Source organism: Strix uralensis, chromosome 2 (genome assembly GCF_047716275.1).
Source record: "Strix uralensis isolate ZFMK-TIS-50842 chromosome 2, bStrUra1, whole genome shotgun sequence".
Classification (NCBI taxonomy): Eukaryota; Metazoa; Chordata; class Aves; order Strigiformes; family Strigidae; genus Strix; species Strix uralensis.
The window spans coordinates 28814100-28826479 of record NC_133973.1 but is presented as its reverse complement, the minus strand read 5'-3'; the positions used below and the strand labels follow the sequence as shown (position 1 = coordinate 28826479).

The 12380-nt window shown below is 36.0% G+C and overlaps 1 protein-coding gene across 2 annotated transcripts in view; it reads right to left on the bottom strand.

The window, feature by feature from the left end:
• The window catches only part of NCAM2 (neural cell adhesion molecule 2), a 322723-nt gene that overhangs the window by 151713 nt on the left and 158630 nt on the right, over nucleotides 1-12380 (bottom strand). For both annotated transcript variants that reach the window (XM_074858117.1, XM_074858118.1), the window contains exons 2-3: nucleotides 1218-1292; nucleotides 216-422 (exon numbers count right to left, since the gene is read on the bottom strand). In XM_074858117.1, coding sequence (XP_074714218.1) covers nucleotides 216-422; nucleotides 1218-1292 — 282 coding nt within the window. The remainder of the gene's footprint in view (nucleotides 1-215; nucleotides 423-1217; nucleotides 1293-12380) is intronic.

The following is a 12380-nucleotide window of genomic DNA, read 5'->3' as shown; positions in this document are numbered from 1 at the left end:
GATACAAAGGAAAAGTGATCTACAATATTACAAAGTGGCCATCCATTTAATTTAAATCTTCGACATAATATCTATTAAATAAACCGCAGGAGATGCAATTATTTGGAAGATAAGGATCAGAGCCTGGGAAGATATTTTGATAAGCTTTACCTTCTCAATAGCAGTGGCTTTTAAAACATAGTCTTTCATCTGTTAATTGATAATATTTTACTTACGATAAATTTCCAAAACAACAGTAGCTTCTTGAGTTTGTCCTTTAGCATCTGTTGCTTGACACCGATATATACCAGCATCTTCTACATCTGCATTATAAATGGTTAGACGTGATCGAACAGCTTCTTTCTGAACAACCACTCTCTGACTAGAAACAATTTTCTCTCCTTGTGGATTGTACCAATCTATGTTGTCAGGCTCACCAATGGCTACAAACAAAACCAAAAAACAATCCAACATTAGAAGTTCACGTAAATGTTATGCAACACATATGCCTACCCAGTGCACAATGTCTATGCAGCGTCAGGGAACTGCTAAATTGTGAGAGTTGTGAGAAAGTTTGTAGAAAGACAAGTAAGGCAAAACTGCAGGCAGATGTAGGATTATTAAGGCAGCTCAAGGATTCAAGAGGGAAAAAAAATAAACACAGAAACACATAAAGTCTTTAAGGAAAGAAACAGGCTGTTCAGCAGTCACTGGATCAACAGGCCAAGTTGTCAGTCAGCTGTGTTGCCACTGTAGTCAGGACTTGTGTCATTGTCAATGGAAGAGGGCAACTCAGCAACATCAAGGATCCACATCAGGCACCTGCAAATGCAAACTCTTTTCCTTCTGACTGATATCTGCCTCACCAGAAAAGACTCTTTGGGTGTCTCATTAGGTTGGAAAGGATACTAAAGCTTAGCCTAGTAGCTTATTTAACTTCTTATTTTAGACAAGTGAAAATATTTTAAGTAAAGAAGCATCCTAACAGATATAAATAATCCGTACTGATACGACAATTCAAACTAAATGATTCAGAATCTGGAATTAATAGTTTCTAGACTGGAAATGTGAAGCCAGTAAAGATTTACTATTTATCACAATTCTCACAAGTCAATGTGAATATATAAAAATATGTTAATTTAAGTTAATATTGTGAATAAATTAATTCCATTTTGTATTATGTAGAAGGTTCAAAATCTAATGAAAAATACATAACTACAAATAAAATAAACACATACCTGTGCATGTGAAGAACTTGGATTCACCCACACTGAGCTCAACTTTGCTAAGTGAAATTGTAACTTGAAGTAGAGCTGAAAAATATAAATTAGGTTGTGAACACATATTGGCATTTATCAGTTTAAATTTTATATTTTCAGACAAGCATTTTATCTTTTGAACTGAAGTATATACAGAGGTAGAGCAAACAATCAAAATAAAGAAAAGATGTTACACGAAGGATAACAGGCTCACATCCTAAAACAGAGAATAAAATTAAAGAAAAAAAGAAAAAGGGATAGAAATACACATGAACATAAAACCAAAAACTCAGTGAGAATAAGGTGATTTGGAACAGTCAGCACAGACTGACCAAGGGTAAACGATGCCTTTTTTGTGGATGTGGGAAAAAAAGTGAGTGGGAATTACCTTGACTTTACCAAGGCTTTTGACACTGCCTCCCACAATATTCTTGTATTCATGTGTATTTGGTATAAATAGCAAGGTTTTGATAGTGGGAAGCAGTTGCAGGGGTGACTTCTGTGGGAGGGAGGTCAAGGGTTGCGTTGTGACAGACACAGCCAGTGCTAGCTGGCTCCACAGTGGGCCCACTGCAGGACACAGGTGAGGCAGCTGGAAGAGTTTTTGGCACCTCTTAGAACACCAAGAAGGCCAGAGCAATAGGAGGTGTTCCATGGCACAGCTGGTAACATTTCTGAACGGACTGTGGCCCATCCATAAGCCCATACTAGAGCAAGTACATCCCCAAAAGGACTGTGGCCTGTGGATAACCCACAACAGAACAGACAAAATGAGTTAGGCAGAAGGAACAGTGGAAGAAAAGAGTGAGAAAGAAGGAATGGCAGAAATAAACCACTATGTCCTCACTCCAACCTCCTGCATCACCCATCACCTCACTGAAGGGACTGAGTGTAACCTGCATTGATGGTGATAACAAGGGGAGTGAAGACTAGGAACGGGGAAGAAGAGGTATCTGGAGCCTGGGAAAGGGGAAGAAAGGTGTTTTCCTTAAGTGCTTAAGTATTTGTCTTCTTTGTTTCCCAGTACTCAAATCAGTAATTAAATATTTATGTTAATGGTTGATAAAGAAAGTTAAATTCCCCAACTAGTGTCTATTTTGCCCACAACAGTAATTTGCCAGTGATTTTCCTGTCTTTACCTTGACCCATGAGTTTTCTTGCTCCCAGTCTTCCTATTTTTATCCCTGCCTTGCTGGGGGTCGGGGGAGTGAGCAGATGGCTTGGCCCAACCCACCACATCAAGTTAGGGTGTTATAGTCTGGATGAGTGGACAACTAGGCTGGTAAAACTAGCTGAAACTATTCAGGCCTAGAAGGCAGTGGCTAACTGGTCATACTCTACCTGGAAACCAGTAACAAGCAAGGTACTCTCCTGGGATCTGTCTTATTTAACACCTTTATCAAAGATGGGAAGGAGGTCATTGACCTAGCAAGACTGGAAGAATGTATCAACAGGAACACCATAACACTCAACAAGGATAAAGGCTGCGTTCTGCACCTGGGAGGGAATAACCTGTTGGGAGTCACAGAAACAGTGAGGAGAGGCTGAGGGGAGCTATGCTTGTTCAATCTGTAGAAGAGAAAGCTGTAGAGGTGCGGTGGTGCAACTCCCCCACTTTCTTGGCCTGCTCGGAGCTTGGTGCAATTTCACCCTATGGGCAACATGCCAACCCAAGATGAATTGGGAAAGGTAGTGGACCAGAGTGTTAAGGCACTCCCTTAGCACACCTGGCTCCTCTCCTCTACAGCTTGTGAAGGGTAATGACAATCAATCACCTCCTGAGAGCCTAGTACATCTATACTCAGGTCATGGCCCAAAGTGGGTGGTACCAGAACTTCAAGATCTAGCAAGTTCTGGGCACAACTGGTGGAAAGTACCAGAATATTCTATCATCTGAGTTGGGTTGAAATGGAAAAGTACCCAACGAAAGTCAGTTATCTTGGACCGTACAAACAGCAATTCTAAGTGAGACCCTTTGAGGTCTCCTGGATTGTAGTGGGCTGTGACCAGCATCTCCCCTGAGTTGGGAAGCCTCTCAGGCACAGATTCTTCGAGGTTTGACGATCATCTGTCCATGAAGCCGATGAAAAGCCAGACTTCTCAAGGCTCAATTATTGCCCGTTGAGGAATGCCGATGCATTATGAGTGCTCCAGACTCAAGAAGAGGGAAATTTTAACAATAGACTAGTCTCTTCCATCCACCTCTCTATTTATGTGCTTGAATATGCATATTTGCCTTCATGAGTGTGGATGTCTACATACTTCACTGGATATCCAAATATTTCCATGTTGTCTCTGTGTGTGTGTGTATATTTTGTGTTTATACATATATACTTACAGATATATATTTTGATTTAGAATACCTTGTAGTAAGTTAGTGTGAATCTTGTCACTCTCAAATCTGTAGTTAAGTTGCTATTTTAATTATATTCTACCAAATCACCCTGTTTTTCTTTAAATTGATCAATCATTAAGTGCTGCTAAAATTCAACCTTTTGATCCACCTCACACCATTAATAAATCTTAAATTGCTGCTAAATCGTAACCATATCAAATATTTTCATCTACGATAAGGGGAACCTAACAGCTATCCACCCATATCTTTTGGGAATTCATCAAGATGGTGTTAGGCTCTTCACAGTGGTGTATGGCAGATAGATGAAAGACAAATTGAAACAAGAGAGGTTCAGTCTGAGCATAAGGAAAAACTTTTTCATGATGTGGACAGTCAGACAACAGAGCAGATTGCCCGGAAAAATTATGCAATCTCAGTTCTTTCAGTTTTCAAGAGCTCATTGGAGCCTTGAACCATCTGGTCTGTGTTTCTAACTGACCCTGCTTTGAGCAGGAGCCTGGAATAGAGACCTTCTTCAGTCCCTTCCACTTGAACAATCCTGTGGTCCCATGACCCTATGAGTAACCTACCCAACACAGCCAGTAGTATTGGTGAAGGGCTTATTTAGGCAAAATATGTACCATTCAATAATCACAATTCCAGTATTATCATAATCCTAAATAGCTGTAGCTTTTTAACATCTATTATCTTACAAAATTGGACAATAAATGTTCATGAACCAATAACAAGGATAAAGTCAGTCACGTTAATTTCAAGCGCTAATCAAGACAGAAGTCAGACAAAAAAAGGATTCATTTTTTAGAGAATAACCTAAATTTTCATTCAGTATTATACATAGTAGAGAACTGGGGTGTATCTGAAGTTTTAAAAAAATACTGTTTCAAGAATTGTGGGTTTCAGTCTTGAAATATAACAATTATGGTCTATTTCATGTATGTGGAAATATTTCACCTTTTTGAAAACTGCAACACAAAATACAGTGTATAGTGAATGTCCCAAGCTCACTAGATTCCTCTTGTATAATTGGTACGAAAATCCAACAGGACAAATATCTTGAGAGGCAGGGAGTATTACACTCCAAACTAACTTTTCAGTGTGACAGATTTTACCCATGAATATGTTAGAACTTTAAAACCTGATAAAAGCCACAATTATTTGGTTCTGCTGAGAGCAGAAATTAAAGATCGGCATAGAAAAAATAACTGCCTAAGTAGTATTCCATACATATTAATGTGACAATTATTACATGAAATAGGTTTGTCATCAAATAGATTTGCTATTTAGTGATATAATTTCATGTAATCACCCTGGATAAGCAAGAATTAGACCACATTTATTTTTTTTGTTCAATAGTTGTATTGAAAGGAAAACCAAAAAAAGGCAAAGAAAACTGAAGATTACTTCAGTATCAGTCCGCCAAACTAAATTTAACAGAATTGGCTATTTTCTACCAAAAAAAAAAAGAAAAATCAAACATCTGTACAGTAAATAACATGTTTCATGAGATGTCCTGAATTGTGTATACTTTTCCTGAGGAGATCATCACGATTGAATGTATTTTTTTTTTTAAAATTATTATTAATATACTATAACCTGCCCACCTTAAGAAGATAGCTAAGAAGAAAAAACATAAAAAGACCCCAAGAACACATTCTACTGAAGGGAAGTTGCTGCAAGTATACTTGAAATAACAAGACTTCCTGACCTTGTTAATGTATAGAAACCAGTAAAGTAGAATGTTTAGTTTCAATGTTAACAATCATTTATATTTTACTAGCTTTTATTTTTCCCGTATTTTACTGCAATGTATATAATTTCATTTATACTCTTTTCCCAGCTACCCTCTGTAGTCTTACCCACTTGTAAAACATCTTGAAACCTGTAACTCCTTGCCTAGTGAGGACAAAACAGGCCTTGGACAGTCTAGTAAACTCCCTGAGTACATCCCTGATAACAGGGACCTAAAAATGCAAGACAACTGCCTGAGAAGATGCCAGTGTCAAGATAAATGACTGGAAGCTGGTTTAAACTAACCCTCTTGAAACAAACAGGAGCCGAAGGACGGATGAGCTAACTCCATAACTGTATATGGACACGGGAAACCTAAAGTTCAACTAGCAGACAGTGTTAGGAAGACTATGTGGACCACCAAGGGAGGGAGAAGACCCTCACTCTATTTTTACTATACATGCTCAGACTATGTAAATGAATTCTGAGAACCCATTAGCATAAGACTGCCTTTTCTAGGAAATCTGATTAATATGTAAGCTTTTTGCGTATATTAGTCAGAGCGTTTTGTTAGTAGATGCGGCACGTGTGGTGGAGTGATCCCCAGTGCTGCCAATAAAGAATACCTGCTTAACAGTTATACTGAATTCTGACTATTGAGTTAACCTCTTTGTTTCACTACTTCAGGCAAAAGTAAATATCTGTGTGTACTCAGTTTGCTAACATCAAAACCTATCAGTCCACAAAGGCCGTCAGGAAGAGGGCATGACTGCCTAGAGGTCAGGAAGAAAGGAAAAGTCGACTGCAAAAATGTTGAATCTAGTACCAGAGCAGGTATTAGTACCATCGTCATTGCAAAAACAAGAAAGATAGTGAAGGTTCCTTCAGGACACGTGTGTAAGCACTGACAGAGAAAGAGAGTAATGTCCTCATTCTATGGTCTTTATGTCCACGGTAGCAGAAGCAAAGGACAAACTTTAGTGTAGGAAAGGAAATTAGTTTCAGACAAAGTTTTATTTTTGTGGTAATAAGCATCAAGGAGTAATAAATCATCCAGGAGGCTACTCAAAGCCTCACTTCTTTATTTACCTGTCAGGGTAAGCTTCCCTTTAACATCAAGATATATAATGACTGGTTGGAAACCAAGATACTAATAAATCCAGAGGTTGGGGAATTTAAAGAGATTAGAGTCATTTAGGGCATTTATTCCTAATCACAGACTCATTTTTTAGGTCCTATGCCACCACTTGTATGGTACTTTTTTTATAGAGTTTGTAGTCTTGTAGAGTTACTTCAGAAATATATATGTTAGTATTTCAGCAGTACTGCTTCAAGGATAATTTCATTGCTTAGTTCCAATAACTGTAATAACTGATGTTGAACTATGTAAATGCAATAGATTAAGTAATAAATGTCAGGTAGAATGTAAGGAACTGCATGATGAGAGGTGAAAAGCAAAGTTAGAGAATATTTTTCCTTCATCAATGAAATAGATATTTGAGACTGTAACACAGTTTTGGCAAAGGGATGAACTCCATTTAAAATTCTTAGGATAAGTGTAATTACAAACTCTGTGGAGACATGCTAACTACATCTCTGAAACCAAAAGGAAATCACATTTTCTACATATGGTACTTTAATATTTACAAAATAGGAAAATATAAGACCATCTGTCCAATCTATCTAGCCTCATCCTTTTCCTAGCTCTGCTTCATGTAAATAGAAAAATACTGCTTTACACAAACAGGAATAAAAAATATTGTCCAAGTGATTAATCTAGCATCTGTGCTTATTAGGTAGTCAGGCAAATAGTCCAGTACTAAGCTAGGAGAAGGCTCACTCATCACTTACTGAAAGTAAAATATTGCAAAGAGACAACACATCCAGAAAGTTTTACGTTACTTTCAAATTTATTTCAAGAAGAGCTACATGCATGCATTAGGTTATTATAAGCTCTGATGAGGATGGCATGCAATGTACACACAATTCAAGTTATTGCTGTAAACTAACATCTAATGGATTAATATAAAAGAGAGTTGTTTGTACCAGACTGGTCTGAAGTGATTTGAATACACAGTGAATGCTTATTTTATCAGATCAGTGAAGGTGTTCCAAAAATTCAAGTCAGTAGAGTCTGTGTCTAGCTACGTTAAATCAAGCCCAGAAATGAACAGCAGCTTCTTGATAGATCTGACAAAAAATTGCATCTTCCCATGTTTCCAAGGATATTGCCTAACTAGTTATAAATTAATTTTTAAAAAATTTAAAAAGACAAGATCTAGAAGATCTCTTCAGGTAGAACACTGTGGAGTGTAATGCTACTGTAGTAAAGCTGTTCTGGGAAACAGTGAAGTCAGTCAGGGCTTCACTCAGCCTTGAGTACATGTGCAATTTTATAGCCAAAAAAACCCACTAGGTGATATAACCAATCCCTTCCCTCTTGATCATAGTCATTATAAAAGAATTATCAGCTGTACTACACTGAGAGGATTCTGTTGAATTATTCCTTAATGGGTTTAAAAATCACTTAGAAAGATAAGTAAGAATAGTAATAGGAGGTCCATTTGTTCTGTTAAATATGGAGACAGATGACTCCACTCATAAGATCAAACATTTAGTAGATAATTGATTTCAGTCCCATTTGCAGTAGTATCCTCCACATTTCAGAACTAGCATCACAAACCTGTCATAGCTCTGTCTACACAGATTATTACCTAATGCAACAAAATTGAGGAGTCATCAGTGAGAGCTTAGAAAAAGTGTAACACTAAGTCACTCGCATATGTTCTTCTATTGTCACTTAGCAATATATTAAAACACATTAAGTGTGTATACTATACAAATGTATATTTTAAACATAGACGTAAGATATAAAAGATACTAAAAAGGAAAAGGAGACAATATTTGAATAAAATATGAAAAATATTGGGTAAAGCTCTGCTCCAACTAGGAACTCCATCCATCAACTTCTTGATAATTCAATTTCTTAAGAACACACCTGAACACTCCAAAAACCTGAAAAGCTTGGTTTTGTTTGTGTTGAAAAGTATAACACCAGGCAGATACCAAAAGCCAAAACATACCATATTCTGTCCCAGTTTCCACAATGTAAATTTGTTACAATATAGTTGAACAGTTTTATGCTACAATAGATCTTAATGCATTTTAGAATTTACTTTTGAGCAACGAGACAGCACTCTACTATGGAGGGGCCTTTCTAAATCTGTTGGACTGCAAACCCACTGAAAGGCAGAGGGTGATGTGAAGGCAGTAAAAAAGACGACAAAACAAGGCATAGCTTGGGATCAACACTGAATTAAGGAGAGGAGTGATAGCTACAGAAGCTAATTTGGATGGCTTTGGCAGTAGCTTCTAAGAAAAACAAGTCAACTGCAAGATATAGCTGAGAGGACTGTATTCTTTGTGAAGGTCCAAATTCTGTTTGGCATAAGTTCTCTGACCATAGTTATACCCTAGTCTATCGGTATGCTTTGACTTCAAGTAGTAAGCAAACTTACCTGGGTGATGTGGTTTTGCTTTCAGTAAACAATTACACTAGTATTTAAAACTTAGTACGCTTAGAAAACTTGGCTTCTTTATTTTTGAGCATGAAGAAAATAAGTTTTTAATTGGTATCAAATTAAATCCCAGAACAACCCTTTAACTAGTTATTCTTTTTTTTTTTTCCTTTATTATGCAGGCTTCTAAGAATATTCTGCTTAAATTCACTGATTCCCAGATAAAAGTGAATGGACTTTGAATGAAAATTACACTGACACAATCCTTGCAGAAATAGTTTCTCTCTTAAATTTCTAATATTTTCCAGTTTTAATATAACCTGAAACACCAAAAAGGGTGCTCTGTTTTGCTTTTAAATACTATACTTTACATCTATTTGGAATCCTAAACTGACATGAGGAAAAAGAAATTATTAAATGTGCACTAAACTCGTTAAGTATCAGACAGTTCAAGGGCATTTTATTTTAGGGCAAATGCTTTTTAGGTTATTTTTTAAAATCTCAGTTAGTTACCTTATTTCAACTATTAATTCAGCAAAGTCAAAAACAAAAAACCACTACACAATCCATAAAGTTACAGTTCTGTAAAAGAAAGTCTGATTTAAGCTGTTTCCGTGAGTAATCAAACAATCAGAAACCATACACCTTTGCCGTAAAGAACTCAATTACAACAGTACAAAATAGAGCTGAATTAAAGTCTGTTAAGCTGTTTGGAAATAATGTTCACAGATATCTCAAGTCACCTAAGGTATTATTTTTTTCTTATAGACAATGAAGAAGATTCTAACACTGTAGATCTTTGAAGAAGGCATGCAGTCAGATGTTAGACAGATGACCATTAAAGCTAATGACATCATTACTAAAATCATCATTAAACAGCAAACCCACAACAAAATGGTAGAAAAAAATAGGATTTTACCACATACTGTCACATCTCTTTTATACCTAAGTGAACTGTTTACGGGGGAGAAAACCTATCATTTTTGCATGCACTGAAAAGGATACGATGTTTTGTTGAGCTTGTAACGTCTCTGAGACTCGTAGTGTTTTAAAACACCTAATGCTTGCAGTCCTTTGGGAATAAAAATAATGCTAAAGAATATATTTTTTTCTATGTCTGTGGGAACCTACAGTGAAAATTTAATCCAAATAGCCTATTCAAATGTAACTCACTCAACATTTTATCATTTAAATGTACTTTTAGATTTTTTTTTCTCAATTTTTTAAGCAGTTTAATAACCTACATTAAGTTTTCTATTCAGACAGTATTCTAATATCCTGTAAGCACTATAACTTTTTTTTTCTTTTTTCTTATGAATAAAGTTATATTAACTCGCCTAATGATAGCCTGTCTTCCATTCAATGACTTTGAATGCTTGCCTGCAATTTGTTTTGCAGAAATATCCAAAAGACAAACTGCATCTGCAAAGCCAATAGACAAAAATGTAACCCCTATGGAGGCTGGTTATTTTTCAACTTTGTAGGGGCAGGCTACTGCTAAATCAGAAAGCATCACTTCTGCAGGGTATGGCAGTACTGAGAGATGTTAGTTACATTTTTAATTGTTTGACATAAAGTTTCACAATTAATTAAATAGTTCAGTATAACTGAAATTTCCATTTCATCACATTAACATTAATTGGGATTTGTCAGTAGGAAACACAGTCCTGATATAAAGTTTTAAGGTTTTATTTGAATCATTACGGATTCCTTGTTGAATTTCTGTCTTATAGAATACAGAGTGGTTTATTTTTAGGTAGACAAAACAGTCTTTATGTCATCATGAATTCATTTCCTACATCTGTTGAAATGTCATTTTCCCTGATGAGATGAGCTAGAAGTCACACGAAGTTCAAACTGCCTTCTGGGGCATAACAGATGTTATAGGGGGGAAATGCACAATGCAAGAGAACCAACAAGATCCAGTTTTGTGTAACAATGACACAAATACTGAAGCACAGTCAGAAAATCCTCCTGTTAATTATTCTTTTCTATGACACTGGCAGCAGAAACAGTGAAATAGATAAGCTATTAATATCTGAGCAGAGACAGTATACAACTATAAAACAGAACACTGCTTAAACAAAGTCTGTTTGTTACAACTTTATCTGCAAGACTTATCTCAAACAGAAGTTACTCACTACTGCCCCACCCCAAACTCAAGCAAACTATAGTTGAAAAATAAACATATAAACACTGAGTTTTATTCAGATTTTCAGGTAGGCTGATGCTGGGAGCTCAGTTCTCTCAAAACTTAAGAGATGGGATAATGATGTAAGGATAGATTAACAATATTTTTAAATATAGATTTACAAAGCCAACCTTATTGAGATATTTTAAAGAATATTTAATCAATATTTAATCCATATGTACATTTTCTAATCATGGATTAGCAATTTATCACAGAAAATCAAGATTAAAGGATAATCAAAATAAAAAAATAAAAATCAAGATATCTAACTTTATTTAAAGTCACAAGACAGATATTTCTGTAAGTGAAAGGCATGAACTTTGGAGGACTTTAGCTATAAAATGGGTTCTGTCAGGCATAACATGACAGAGATATTTAATTCTATTTAAGTTATTCTAGCTAAATTCAGTAGAGCTTCTTATTATGAAAAGAGCAGTGAAGTTTAAAAGCCACAGCTTAACAGAATATTAAGCTATTTTAACTGTAGAGAAACACACTGGGGAACCTTTATCATATATTGATCTCATAGATCAAATAACTAAATAAATATGTGAAAAAAATAATAGAATAGGATGATTATACTTATCAAAGCTTAACACCACCTTAACAAAATCTCCTCAAACTGAAAATATTTCTTTTTGGCAGCAACAAACAGAAAGAAAAAGTATTTCAAGAGCCTATGAATTTTAAGAAACATGTTTCCCAAACTGAAAATTACTTAGTCAGTGAATTCTTAATTTTATAATTTCTCCTACACCCAAGGTAGAAACTTCTAAAAACCACAAGCACCTCAATAAAGACAAACTTGAAAAATTAAGGCCTTAATCTTCAAAGTAACAGTTTTTCAGTAACAGCAATCTAGGATGACAGGTGTAGAGTAAGTGGGAGGCCAGGCGCACGCCTGGCGGGTGGGGCTATTTTTTTCTTAATATTAAATCTTTTTTCCTAAGTAAGAAGTGATAGGATGAGGGGAAATAGCCTCAAGTTGCACCAGAGGAGGTTTAGACTGGATATTAGGAAAAATTTCTTCACTGAAAGGGTTGTCAAGGACTGGAACAGGCTGCCCAGGGAAGTGGTTGAGTCACCATCCCTGGAGGTATTTAAAAGACGTGTGGATGTGGCACTTTGGGACATGGCTTAGTGGTGGACCTGGCAGTGTTAGGTTAACAGTTAGACTGGATGATCTTAAAGGTCTTTTCCAACCTAAATGATTTTATGTGATTTTAAAAATCTGATATAAAGTGTATTTAATAAAATTTTCAAAACTTAAAAGCTTGTAGGCAAAAAGAGTGATACAAGCTGATGACAAAGCCTTAAAAAAAGCATTGTCCTTACTAAACAGAAATCCT